The 14843-nt window shown below is 43.2% G+C and overlaps 1 protein-coding gene across 2 annotated transcripts in view; it reads right to left on the bottom strand.

Annotated features, from left to right (window-relative positions):
* The window catches only part of AARS1 (alanyl-tRNA synthetase 1), a 28228-nt gene that overhangs the window by 9461 nt on the left and 3924 nt on the right, over positions 1–14843 (bottom strand). Inside the window, exons 1-9 of one of the 2 annotated variants that reach the window (XM_008522359.2) lie at positions 11688–11992; positions 8641–8805; positions 5829–6017; positions 5232–5377; positions 2792–2983; positions 2132–2276; positions 1616–1761; positions 876–984; positions 565–715 (exon numbers count right to left, since the gene is read on the bottom strand). In XM_008522359.2, coding sequence (XP_008520581.2) covers positions 565–715; positions 876–984; positions 1616–1761; positions 2132–2276; positions 2792–2983; positions 5232–5377; positions 5829–6017; positions 8641–8805; positions 11688–11810 — 1366 coding nt within the window. In that variant the 5' untranslated portion in view covers positions 11811–11992. Of the gene's footprint in view, positions 1–564; positions 716–875; positions 985–1615; positions 1762–2131; positions 2277–2791; positions 2984–5231; positions 5378–5828; positions 6018–8640; positions 8806–11687; positions 11993–14843 lie in introns of those variants that run through there. The other variant, XM_070613864.1, reaches the window with a different exon arrangement.

Below are 14843 nucleotides of genomic sequence, written 5' to 3'. Positions count from 1 at the left end.
TTGACCTGGAGGAATTACCACAAGAGGTCTTCTGGTAGAGTTCTGTTTCTTAATCTGAACACAAGTGCATTCAGTTTGTGAAAATTCATCAGACTTTCCCCTTATACATTATATTATGCTTCAATAAAAAGTAAAAAAAAAAAAAAATCTTTTGGAATTAATTTTCTTGTCTGGAAAAAATAAAGATGTTGCAAAATAGAATATACCATATGTTCCCATTTTTGCTTGAAAAATACACACATGCATGCACACACACCCCTACATATATTTGTTTGCAAACAGAAAAGTCCTGAATAGTTACACCTCAAACTCTTAAGAGTTGTTGCCTCTGAGAAATGAGTTTGGGAAAGAGGATTTTCCTTTTTTACTTCTGTGTTGTTGGAGTACTTTACCACAATAACGTATTACTTTTACAATTTTACTATAAACCCCATTTTACATCAAAAGCAATTTAACCAAGCTATGCTCAGCCTTTGGAGACATGAGAGTCCACTATCAACAGGGCTTGCCTCTTCCAGAAATATGAACTGGCTTGTATGAAGAAAGGAACAAACTGGTCCTTACCAGGAATGGTCTTGCTCTCTCCCAGGCTCTGAATTTTCCTGTCCAGGATGCGACGCCCTCTGCTGAGTGTCTTGAGAAATTGCACTTCTTCTTCATTAATAATGTCCTTCACCATATCTGGGTCCTTCTTTAGCTCAGGAAATGCATCTCCCTGGCAAAGGGGAAATAGAGATGTTGGCCCAATGAAGCCAGGGACTATTCCATGACTTCTCTAAAAATTCTCATTAATGTATGAGGATGCTATCTCCCACCCTATGCCTCTTAAGGTATGTGCTTTAGTACAGAAGAGGTAAGCAGGGAAATATACCTACCAGGGACTGGACGACAACATCTACTAACGTAGCAAAGAAACCCCTGCTGGCATTGAGTTTCTCATGGGAATATCGAACAGCCCGGCGGAGAATCCGTCTCAACACATACCTGTAAGAGGCAGAACCCAGTCCCCTGCTAGACAACATTCCCTGCTGAGTGTTTTGTAGCGGTCCTTTGGAATTCTGCCCAAAGCAAGATGATCAACTTCTTGTCTTTCTTTCAGAGACTTTCTTCTATCCTAAGCCTGCTTCTTTTGCATTTCCCCAAGGTCACTAACATTAATCCCAACATAAAACTCAGTAACATACCCACAAACACGCATCAAGGATGACCTGGGGTAAGACTGGTTTGTTTTCCTACCACATTCTGCTGACCCAGAGATGGAGGCAAGAAGTACAGACCAGATGGCTGACTTGATGCCCACAGTCCCAGGTCCTGCCTGTCAGTAATGAAGTTACCTGGGCTACTCAATACCTACCCTCACCCCGCCCCTGCTGATATCCTATCAGACAAGCTTAAATACAATCCTTATGATCCTGTTCTTTAGCAGCAAAGATTTAATATAGTGGTAACTCTTTAACATGAGCTGAAACTCCCTTCGTCCCTAAAAGATTAAAGAGATCCCTTCAACTAAATAGAAGACAAAGAAAACACTAATAAAGTATGGCTTTGAGTTCCATAAAGAGTCATAAAACTTATGGCATCAGTCTTAACACTGCCCCATACACAACATACTTACCCCCGCCCCGTGTTGTCAGGTCGGCCACCATCAGCCAGTGCCACAGTGATGGTCCGAGCGTGGTCAGCAAGCACCCGGTAGGCCATGTCGATCCCATCAGCATCGTCAGCACCAACTTTGCCAGCATACGGCCGGGCACCTGTGCCCTACGGATAAAACGCAGGAAGCAGGTCATCAGGAAGCAGCCCTTCTGGCGTTGCCTTGCCCTGGAAGGTTCCGAGGACTGAGGGGGCATTAGGGCAAGGGATGACCCTCTTGCCACATCCTATAACCCCAAGAAAGATGACAGTAGTGGGAGTAAAGAGCATCCAGCCAGGCCCCTGCACTCAACAAATAACAGTGCCTTGAGCTCAGAGCCTCATATTATTAACAATGAAGTTGGCAGATGGTCACAGGTATGCCACATACATATTTTGCCACACACAGCTGGCAAAGTGTATGGTTATTTTATCTGTGACAGTACTGCTAAGAGTCCAGCCTGGACACCTCCACAGAAGTTTGCAATAGGACTAGTACCTTCTGAATGGCTTCAAAGTAAGGGACAAAAAGGTCAGTGTCATAGTTGGACATCTTATTCTGCAGCACAGACACCAATCGCTCCAGGCCCATCCCTGTGTCAATGCTTTTCTTGGGAAGAGGTTTCAGAACGCCATCAGTTTCCCTGCATGATCCAGAGAAAGAGGAAGTTGAAACAAGGACCCAGGCTGTACCTCTCCCTGCTGGTTAAACTCATGTACATAGCACAGTTTGCAGGCTGTGACTATTTGCCATTTACCTCTGCCTGGTGTGGCAGGAGGAGAGGAGTAGAGGAAGAAAGGAAAGGAGAAGTACTCTGGGGTCCATTTAAGAGTGAGGCAAGTTTCAAAGAAACAAGCTTTAAAAGAGCAGTCCAAATTATAGCAAAAATGACATTACAGGAATAGCCCTTAAGCAGATATTATGTGGGATAAAACTAGTTTATAGCCTTATCCCAGAGATCAGAGGGAAAACTTGAGAAGTGAAATGTAAAGGATGTGCCATAAGAGCCCATGATGCCCTTAGTGCCTGCTTTAGTGCGGCTCCTCTGTCCCCAAAGACGAGCATGACAAGACAGCCATGTGCTGAGTTCCTCTTTCTCTCCTTGGCTTGAGGAAAGGTGCTGCTCTTAGTAGGAACAGAGCAGGACTCCAAGGCCACCTGTTATACTGGATGAACACAAGGTTCCAGATCTCCAGCACATTGGGGTCATCCTGGTTGACGAGATGTGCGGCGTCCCGACCACCAATCCGGTCATAGTGGATCTCACTGCAGGGACCACATGGGCCCGTGTCACCCATCTCCCAGAAGTTGTCCTTCATGTTGCCAGGGAGGATTTTGGTGTCATCTAGCCTGCACAGAGCACGGAAGATAAGCCCAGTTATAGCTACTGACAGGAATTCTGCCCAGACTTGCATCCACTGCAAAAGGAGATCCTTATGCACTTCTAGAAAGAAGGCCAACTCTTCGGCAATCACTAATGCTAAGCCTCCAGACAAATCCTACAAAAGGGGGAGAATATGATTCTTCTCAAGAGTGACTACCACAGAATACAAAATATACATATGCTCCAATCATAACTAAATAAAAATATGCAAAGATATGGACAAAGCCTAGAAAGGAACAGATAAAAATAGAAATGTTTATGCTGCATATGACCAGAATTTAAGCAAACATCTTCTTTGCAAATGTTCCTTCATTTTAAAAAATGATTATATGACAGTATAAGTGTTAGAAAAGCTGCTAATTGGGGCTGGCCCCGTGGCCGAGTGGTTAAGTTTGCGCGCTCCGCTGCAGGCGGCCCAGTGTTTCATTGGTTCGAATCCTGGGCGCGGACATGGCACTGCTCATCAGGCCACACTGAGGCAGCATCCCACATGCCACAACTAGAAGGACCCACAATGAAGAATATACAACTATGTACTGGGGGGGCTTTGGGGAGAATAAGGAAAAAAATAAAATCTTTAAAAAAAACAAAAAAAAGCTGCTAATTATTTAAAGTAACCTCTCTATACCCCCAATTTAGTCATCTTTTACCTTAAAATGATACCAAAAAGAAGTGAATAAGATTAAAGCATTTCTTGGGGGGCCAGCCTGGTGGCACAGTGGTTATGTGCGCACGTTCTGCTTCGGCGGCCTAGGGTTCGCTGGTTCAGATCCTGGGTGTGGACATGGCATGGCTTGGCAAGCCATGCTATGGTAGGCGTCCCACATATAAAGTAGAAGAAGTTGGGCACGGATGTTAGCTCAGGGCCAGTCTTCCTCAGCAAAATGAGGGGCATTGGCAGCACATATTAGCTCAGGGCTAATCTTCCTCAAAAAAAAAAAGAAAAGAAAAGAAAAAGAAATTAAAAAAAAAAGATTAAAACATTTCCAAAATATTTGACTCCACTGAAAGCTGCTAGACAACAGAGCATTCAAAAAGGATTGTGCTTGCTTGATAAACAAATTACAGATATATATAAGCCAAGTAAAACAGAATTTAAAAAGTCAAGATTAGGGGCTGGCCTACCAGCATAGTGGTTAAGTTCCTGTGCTCCGCTTCAGTGGCCCAGGGTTCATGAGTTTGGATCCTGGGCGTGGACCTACACATCGCTTATCAAGCCATGTTGTAGCAGCATCCCACGTAAAAAATAGAGGAAGACTGGCACAGATGTTAGCTTGGGGCCAACATTCCTCACCAAAAAAAATGAGTCAAGATTAGTGTTTAAGTTTCACAAGTTACTACCCAAAATGTCCAAGTACATTTAGACTACAGAGTCAAACTAAGTAGGGGATTCAGACCAAGTACAAGGGGAAGCTGGATTGGAATAACATATCTGGAGTAAAAGTAATAAAAAAAAAACCAGAAGAGCTATGTACTAGTAGATAAGAGAGTTAAGTAAAGAGAACAAGAAAATGAGACAAAGACATCATGGGCATCCTTGCTATCTACAGAAGTGTATCACCCACATTCGGATTCCTCTTGAGGCAGCACTTCATGAATTCTATTTAGTTCAAAGCACAGAATACATACAGTTCATCTACCATGTTACCTTTTATGCTACGTTATTTTACTTTAGAATTATACTACATTAAAAAAAAAAGACAGAAAACTCCCTGTGTCCTAGACCTGTTTGACACCATCACATTTCCATAAGAAATAAACTGCTTCATATGAAGAACACTACTCTGTTGAGAAAGACTCACACATACACACAGGGTTACAGAAATACAAAATATGAAGACCTGGAAGACCATATATGTGATATCAAACTATTAACAATGATTAATCTTAGGGATCTTCCATTTCTTATTTTTCACATTTCTATATAGTTTGAATTTTTACGATATATGCATTATATGCATAATTTCTAAAAATATTTAAAAGACCAACAAAAAACGAGAGACTCTTTATGTTGTCTTTCAAAAACAGAATGATCAGTTAAGCATACTAAGCACCAAAGGATAATTACTCCCAGTCACCCCCATCTGCATCTCAAAAGGCACACCCCAAGATGGGCAATGGCAATGCACTCCAAGTCATAAGACCTCACCCTGGCGCTGAGCGTAGGAATCATTTTATTCCTCAATACTCTCAACATGTGAGTTGCATTCTTACCCCAAGTTTTGCCAGATCTGTTTGCACTCCAGGTCTGGTTCTAAGCCAGCTGCTTCATCCCCACCAAAGTAAGTAACATAAAGTCTTTCAATTGGAATGCCAAACTCTTGGGTGAGAAGTTCCAGAGCCATCTTACATGCCAATTCCTACAAAAAGAACAAAAAGAAAGATGTGGAACATGGCCAAACCAAAATCTATTTAGTATCAGCAGGAAAAAATCCAGATCCTGGGAACACAGATACAAAACTACAATATCTTCACCATAAACTCACCTGAACTCAGGATCAATTTTTTAAAATTGAAGCATAGTTGACATACAATATCCTGTTAGTTTCAGATGTACATCAGAGCAATTCGATATTTATACATTACAAAATCATCACCACAGGATCAATTTATATAATATCTCCAAAGGTAAAGTGAACACATTAAATCATAGGTACTGCTTCTAGGGAGTCTTAGAATTAAATGTCTTTCACTCCTGAACCTCCTAGATGTTATTTCATATTCTAAAACAAGCAAAATTAGAACCCATTTCCTTCAGTGGATATGACCACTCTGCTCAAAATCCCAATGGATTTCCTGCTTTGAGCTTACCTTGAAGTAATCTCCAAAAGACCAGGAGCCCAACATCTCAAAGAAGGTGTGATGATAGACATCTTTTCCCACGTCGTCCAGGTCATTGTGCTTGCCCCCAGCCCGGATGCATTTCTGGGTATTGGCAGCTCTGCTCAGCTTTGCCATAGGGTGAGATGGGTCAATAGTGTTCAGGAAGATGGGTTTGAACTAAAAAAGCAAGGGAACATTTCAACTTTTAAAGAGCTGCAGGGGGGCTGGCCCCGTGGCCAAGTGGTTAAGTACGTGCACTCCGCTTCGATGGCCCAGGATTTCGCCAGTTCGAATCCTGGGTGCAGACATGGTACCACTCATTAAGCCATGCTGAGGCGGTGTCCCACACGCCACAACTAGAAGGACCCACAACTGAAAATACACAACTATGTACCTGAGGGCTTTGGGGAGAAAAAGGAAAAATAAAATTAAAAAAAAAAAAGAGCTGCAGGTGTATCAGATGGTCACACGCTGCCAGGAAAAGACGACATATAAACTGTTCTGTTCATGATTTAATTAGCCTGGAATACAGAAAAGTGTCAGAGGCAGGTGGCCCTACGAGGCTGCAGCACAGGCAGCCTACCTTGGGGCAGCTTCTCCCTGGTCTCTAATGGTCCCCACCACTGCCAATGACACCACCTGTGCAGGGGAAAGGCCTCCAGATCTGAGATAACAGCTAAAGGTTGAGGCGGTGAAACCTGTGCTTCCTCAAAAGTCTCTGACGGTCAGGGCTTACACTATCTTTCTGGAAGAACTTATTCTAAAACTGACATGCCAGCTTGGTAGTAAAGATGATAAGGAAGAAAAAATTTGAGACCTATTACAGGAGTAAAATCAGCCCAACTTAGTGAAGGACTGGATGTGAAGGGAGACAGTTACCTTACTTTGAGGATTTATCAAGTTATACTTTGACCATCATTGCTATTTGTGTAACTTTGCCTTATTTTTCCCACTAGACCTGTCCAATTTGATAGCCACTAGCCACTTGTGACTATGTGAAATTAGATTAATTAAAATGAAATAATTAGTAATCAATTAAAATTTTTTAAAAATGAAAAATTCTGTTCCTTAGTCTCACTAGCTCAATAATCACACATGAGTGGTGGCTGCCACACTAGGCAGCACAGATACTGGACATTACCATCAAGGCAGAAAGTTCCTTTGGACAGTCTTGCATTAAACCATAAACTCCTTAAAAGCAAAAACTATCTTACTAATCTCTGTATATCCAGCACCTAGCACAGTAGTACCTGAAAAAGAGCAGATTCCAAATAAATACTATTTCAAAATATAAAAAAAAGCAAACAAAAAAAAGTCAATGTATTTCTGATTAAGAGAATATAGCACAAAAGTTAAGCAAATGACTGCCTGGGTTCAAATCCAAGTGCCAGCATCTACCAGCTGTATGAGCTTGGACAATCGACTTGAGCTTTCAGCGCCTCAGTGGGATGGTACAAAGGGAGGATGAAATAAGTTAATATATGTAAAAGACAGAGAACCGTGCCTGGCACATAGAAGTACCACGTGCAGGCTTATAGTTACTGTTATCCAGAGAATGTTTACCAACATTCGGCTCCCATGGTTCTTCTACCAAGTATAGTCAGCACATGGGGCAGAAGACAAGCCCGTGCCTAGGTCTGCCTGAATAGAATAGAACCTTTCCATTGTTCCAGAAAACCCATCACCTTGAAACAGTCCGCCTAAAATTAGTGCCCCCAATTCCAGGTGCACACAAAGGACTCACACATGTAACTGAAAACATTTTTATAGTTTCATAGTTAATGTTATACAAGGTGGAAAATGTTCCCATTGCCTCTAATTTTCCATGCCAGAAAAGAGACCCGAGAGAAAAGAAAATGTCAACTTATCCCAGAGTGAGATGCATCCTAAGGGCTGGTGGGTCCACTGGGCTAAGCAGGGTTCTCAGAGAACCACCAAAAGAAAGCCTTGAGGGCACCATCTCCCTGAATCCACTTCCAGTCGAGGAAACAGTTTTCAACGTCACAGGCATATTGACAAACTCCTTTATAAACTTCTGATGCTCCCATTATGTCAAGAGAAAACCTTCTCTCTAACAACGAAACTTTCAAATATATTTTATAGTTCAACTGCCCCAAATGCAAATCTTACTAATAAAGTTTCTTCAGCAGTGGATCCAGACTGGCATTGGTGGCAATAGTTTTAAGAAAGAGGTTTAAAAAAAATCAATAAAACTGTGCATGGCCTAGAATGGGAATGAGAGCAAAGCTCTGAAAGAATCCTGAAGAACTTACTTGTTTTATTTTAAAAAAAAAAAAAGGAAGAATAACAAAGAGATGAAGGAGAAGCACAACAGCTGAAGTAACAAGTCTCTTCAGGGCTCAGCAATAGTAACCCCCTCTTTGATTATAAGAAAACACAGCTTTTGCCTTAGGAGAAAAAAAACGGCAAACTTTACAGGCTGGACGCAGGCTATATTTTTCTTGAGAGGCATACAAATTTGATCCATGGGTATTGGGGTCTCTCACCATAACTGAAAATAATAATGGTTAATGTTTGAGTGCTTACTCAAATACTATGCTAAACACTTTTTATGCATTATTTTATTTACTCCTCACTGCAACCTAACGGCAAGCACTATTATTATTTCTCACTTCACAGACAAAGAAACAGAGGTTCAACGACACAAAGTAAGTTCCACAAGATCACACAGTAAGTGACAGACCCACAATTCCGTCTGACTGCAGGGGCTTGGCTTTTATCACTGCTCTGCTGCCTCCTATGTAGACAAATAGCCAAGAGAAAGGGAAAAAACCTTTACCTGGTTCATGCCCGCATTGGCAAAGAGCAAAGTGGGGTCATCCAATGGGATGGTGGCAGATGAATGAACATAGGTGTGCTCATTTCTTTTGAAGAAATCTATAAATCGCTGCCGGATTTCACTTGCTGTTAGAGTTGAGTCCATCTTGAAAGTAACCCAACAGAACTTACAAAAGAAAAAACGAAGAAAAATTAGGGAAACTGAAACTAAGAAATACGTAGGCATTATGCAAGACTCCTGGCTTCTCAGGCCAAGTCATAGCAGGACATGGGTAAGCTGTTTGATCCTAAAACCTCTATGTTGTAATGTCCAAGGCTAAAATCATCTCAAAGCTAAACCTGCTGCACCAGCAGACTGCAGTTCCATGAGTTCCTCCTTCCCATGCCAACCTCAAGAGGCCCAATACACCATCACACCAAGTAGAGCAGGAGGTGGTTTCTTCATGTATTCATTCATTCCAAAACATGTATGGAGCATCCCCCGTGCCAGGCTCTAGGCCAGGACTTAGGAAATGGGGATAAAAACACTCCATCTTTACTGCCCAGCAGAGAAACCCAGTGGGGATGGGGGGAGGCTTGGGAGACCGGGGTCCCAGTCCTAGCTCCAAGTCCTTAAGGGAGTTACATCACTTCATCAAGAAAGGAGGGGCCCATACTAGATGACTCTAAGGACCCTTCCAGCTCTGTGTTAATTTACATGCCTAGAACTGTGCAAAGTTCCATCATCCCCAAAGCCAGGGTCTCTAGACATGGCCTGACACCTTGGGGAGGCTGCTGTCAGCAGCAGTGGACCTGGGGATGGGCCTATCTGTTCAAGGGACCATCTGCAAGTAGCAGGAACGCACCTACCTCTGGCCAGCTTGAGCACCCCCAGAACCACAACTGGTAGACTGCTGCCTTCCCAGCTATTAGATTACTAGGGAGTGAGGATGTAACAGCCACACTGAGGGGCTGGAGCTCACTGAGTGAGTAAAAGGGAATCAGAAGACGCGGAAATTCAGAAATACAACAACTTTAGAATTTCAAAGCTCTTTCACACGTATTATGATTTCTCTGAGAGGCACGTTGGGGAGAAGCGACAGGCCTTGGTGGAGGTACCAATCACTGGCACGGTGCTGTAGTGCCATACAGCGCCGGGTGTCTAGAGAAAGGGGAACCATCTCTTTCACAACATTAGCTAAGTGTCTAGAATTCTAGACTCAACTCTAATCTTAAATAAGTCACTTAGCCCTGAGTGTTTCCTTTTTTGTAAAAAAGTATCTACTCTGCCTACTCTATGGGCCTGTTGTGAGGCTCAAAAGCCATCCTGTATTTGGAAGCAATCTGTAAATTGGAAAGCCCTAGAGGAAACTGGAAAGCGCTAAAGGGACAGAATGGATACTATTAATTCAAGTCTCTTAACTCAAAGATTTCTTCTTTCTTATGAGGAAGATCCAACAATGATGTACACGGCGAACATAAGACTCTGACTCTCAGATTTATGTTTAACCCCAATTTCAATTGATTTATTCACAACTCAATCAACTCATTACTCAAACAAAAGCCCTCTGGGCAAAAAAGACATGAAACACTGGCTGATAGAGCCAAAGAGCCGACTAAAATTCCCACAGATGAGGACTTTATGTCCATGCTAAGGAGTTAAGGCTAAGGTTTTTAGAAACTTTGTCACACCACATTCCTCTTCATCCCTTCTCATCCTGGCTCCCAGTGAATCTTAATAATGGTGGCAAAAATGAATATACGGTGCCAATTCTGACTGAGCGTGCATTGCTCCTCCTCTATATGGGCTATCTGAGGTAAATAAGCAGTTAAATTTCAAGACACGTGAATACTCCATTTTTGCTTATTCATTCAACATACTGAATGCATACTATGTGCTGGGAATCGAGTTGAATGCGAGTCCATGCCCTTAACAGGGAGACAGTCACACAGAGAAGTAACTGCAGTATGTCAAAGGCTAGGACTATCAAAAGCTGTGTCACCATCACCACGCATGCATTTATTCAATATAAATACACCGGAAGGTTGTATGAGATACAGAGGAGGGACCTCTGATGCCACTTCCCAGCAGGAGCTGGAAAGGTCTTGAGAACCTTAAATCACACTGGCGTTTGGGTTTAAGGCTCCAGCCCCAAGACCTTTCAACGTGCTCTTCGTTTGCCAGGTAAGCTGTCTACCCCACTCCCACTCTTTCCCTTTCCTAGTTAATTTCTCATTTTTGATACCTCAATTCCAAAGAGACTTATTAAAGGAAGACTTCTCCTTCTTGATAGGATTCTATTTTATTCTCACAGCCCCAGGGGTCTTCCTTCATAATTTCCACATGCATTTGACAGCTCGTTTAATGCCCATCTCCCTTTCAGGCTGTAAGTTCCATCCCAGTGGGGGTCATGGCTGGTTTTTGCTCACCATTACCAGTCTATCCTCAACATCTAGCACAGTGGTTGCTGAATAAGTATTTCATGATTAGGTATGACAAACCTTTAATAGCAAATTCTGAATGAACTTAAAGCACACGAGGCAAAGCAGACTATCTGAAAGAGCAAAAGCTGGACATGATGGGGCACGCACGGTGCTTCCAGGTGGGCCTGGACCAGTATCAGTTACTTAGCTAATTTTAAGAATTGAAGGAATGGCCCACGGCGGGATTACCCCCATCGTGACCGCCCGCCCCTAGGGGATTGAAACCAGGGGAGATGAAACCTCAGCTTTGGGCGGGCAGTCAACGGCAATCGTGATTCTCCCAAGGTCCTGGTCCTCACCAAGGCCACCCGACCCGCTCCACCCCCAGCGCTCCAAGGGGCTAACAAAAGGCCACTCTCCCGGCGCCGTGTCGCGACGCGGCGGCGGCGCCCGCTCCAGCCCAGGCCTGGGCTCCCGAGGCCTTGCGGGGCCTGGCCCACGGCCCGCCGCGACAGCCTCGCTTTCAAGTCCCGGGCCCAGCCGCTCTCGCGGCGTCACAGAACTCTCTGAGACCCGCCTGCGTCTCCCGAGGGTCGCCGGCCCTGACTCCTCCCTCAGAGCCCACCGCCAGCAGCCCTCGGTTACCTGCTCCCGCAGATGGGCAGCTGCACCAGCCCCACGCCACCGCCGTCCGCAACTCGCACCGCCCCGTCCAATCAGAGCGCGCCGGTAGAAAGTGCCCCGCCGCGCTTTACCTCTCCGAGACATTATTGGTGAATCAACATGCTAATCAAACCGTGCACGAATCGGCTTATTAGTCGGTTTCTGGGAGAGCGGCTCTAAATAGGCTGATGCAACAGCCGGGTAAGAAGGGACTAGGGTACAGTCATGTGACTGAGTGGGCTGCGGCCTCTTGGAGGCCGACATTTTGGTTTCCACATGGGAAGTTCTAATAGTTGACGTGGTTAACAAGGGGACATGGTGACACGTGTTTGGTAGAGGGTACAGCTGTCGCTATGTAGTTCTGCTCATTTTAGTTGCAGAATGGTATAAAGACCTCAAAGATTCTGATATATTGTACCCATGGATACACTTGTCCTGGTCAGACCTTCTTGGCTTTGATATGGAAGAAATAACTTACTCGTTGAGGGACAGTTGAATTGGCATCTGGTCCTTGATTTGTCTTTGAAAAATAATAGTTAATATTGATATGTGAGGCACTGTATTAAACATTTCACATTTCATTTCATGTCATTTTTTTTTTAAGATTAGCCTTGAGCTAACATCTGCCACCAATCCTCTTCTTTTTGGTGAGGGTGACTGGCCCTGAGCTAACATCTGTGCCCATCTTCCTCTACTTTATCTGTGGGACGCCTGCCACAGCATGGCTTGACAAGCGGTGTTTAGGTCCATGCGCAGGATCTAAACTGGCAAACCCTGGACGGCTGACATGGAACATGCACACTTAACCACTGAGCCACCAGACCGGTCCCTCATTTTGTGTTATTTTAAATGGCCTATGAGGCAGGTCAACTAGCATCCCATTTTTAGAGATGAGGTAGCTGCCTTGCCCAAGTTCTCGCTGAAGAGTAAGTTGCAGAGCCTGGATCCAAACCACATCCAAGACCCATACTCTTTTTTTTTTTTTTTTTTTAAAGATTGGCACCTGGGCTAACAACTGTTGCCAATCTTTTTTTTTTTTTCCTGCTTTATCTCCCCAAACCGCCCCCGTACACAATTGTATATCTTAGTTGCAGGTCTTTCTAGTTGTGGGATGTGGGATGCCGCCTCAACGTGGCCTGATGAGCGGTGCCATGTCCACGCCCAGGATCCGAACCCTGGGCTGCCGCAGCCGAGCACACAAACTTAACCACTTGGCCACAGAGCCGGCCCCCAAGACCCATACTCTTTTAACCATTCCACTATTGCCTATATCATCTGATATATCCAAATACATGGGTATAAAATTGTGCTACTGGTCATAACAGGGATAAGGATAAAACACAAAATTTTTATGTAAAAGCAGCCTACAGAAATGTCAAGCTGAAAAGCCAGTAAAATAAAACTCTTGAATTAACTTCCCAGGTCACAGCAACTCATTAATAATCATGTCACCTAACATTTGTTGAGCCCTTAGTATGCAGGAGGCACTGATCTAAGGTTTTGATCCTCATAACAACCTTGTAATAAGTCACTGTTATCATCAGCTTTTAACAGCTGAAGAAATCGAGGCACCCATAGGTTACGTAAGACAGCTGAGGGCAAAACCAAGAGAGACAAGTGTGTGTTCTGATCCAAATTAGCCCCAAATAGCACATTTAGCCTAAACCATCTGAGAAATAGGTCAGACTTCTGTACCACCATACTTAAAATGGAAAGCCAAAATTGTACAAATTGTGCTTTCAAAATAAAGTAATAGAGATTGTAATCTCAATAACTTTGCTATGTTGCCAGAGTGGTTGCTGTTAGGATAGCACCTTCACTCATGAAAGAATTAGAGACAGATTAAAAAAACATTTTATTCACCCAGTGACTGGGTCAATACACATGAAGAGAAACTGTAATTGAGGCCCAAAAGTCACACTTTCCTAAACACGAATTATTCAGATAATTACCCAATTCTCTATGATATTTTTCTCTTTTAACGTCAATATGTAATAGAGGGAAGGCTATCAATGCAACATGCAACTTGTGTATTTTAGGAAACATCTAACTTACTCTGGGCTAAGCAAATAGGCTTGTTGGTAAGAGTGAGCGCTATACACATGGTCTGCTCTGCAATAGAACATTGGTTGAAACTCACCTTGGGGTATGAGGAAAATAACGGGGGCTCAAGATAGGACAACTAAAAACTTAGTTTTGGAAGTATGTAGTCCTAGATTCTAACTCTTCCATGGCACCACAGCTACTTTTAGCATCTAGAAAATGGACTTAGAATGTTCATTTATTTGCTATCAAGTCAAATGGGAGTGACTGAATAATTGTTTTCAGACCATAAGGCGCTATAGGAACCACCTGGAGTCTTAAAATTCAGACACTGATTTAGGAAGTTTGGACTGGGGCCTTAGATTCTGCATTTCACATAGGCTCCTAGGTGTTATCTATGCTGCTGGGGGATCACACTTGGAGCAGAAAGACCCTAAGCTAGAGGATGAGTGTCCGAACCTATTTGTTCAGACAAAAAGATTACAAGTTCCATCTAAGACTGATGTCAAGGAGTGTACTGCCTAAGCTTTTATCCTAGGAGTTTTATGGTTTCAGGTCTTAACGTTCAACTCTTTGATCCATTTTGAGTTAATGTTTCTGTATGGTGTAAGATAATGATCTACATTCATGCTTTTGCATGTGGCTCTCCAGTTTTCCCAACACCATTTCTTAAAGAGGCTTTCCTTTCTCCATTCTTGGCTCCTTTGTGGAAGATTAGCTGTCCATAGATGTATGGTTTTATTTCTGGGCTCTCAATTTTGTTCCATTGATTTGTGTGTCTGTTTTTCTGCCAGTACCATGCTGTTTTGATTACTATAGCTTTGTAGTACATTTTTGAAATCACTAATTTAAAAAGACATATGCACCCCTATGTCCATCACAGCATTATTCACAATAGCCAAGACTTGGAAGCAACCCAAATGCCCATCAACTGATGAATGGATAAAGAAGATGTGGTATATACACAATGGAATACTACTCAGCCATAAAAAAGAAAAAATTGTGCCACTCGAGACAACATGGATGGAACTTGAGGATATTATGCTAAGTGAAATAAGTCAGACGAAAGACAGTACCGTATAATTTCACTCATAT

Source organism: Equus przewalskii, chromosome 3 (genome assembly GCF_037783145.1).
Source record: "Equus przewalskii isolate Varuska chromosome 3, EquPr2, whole genome shotgun sequence".
Classification (NCBI taxonomy): Eukaryota; Metazoa; Chordata; class Mammalia; order Perissodactyla; family Equidae; genus Equus; species Equus przewalskii.
This window is presented reverse-complemented; position numbering and strand designations above follow the sequence as displayed.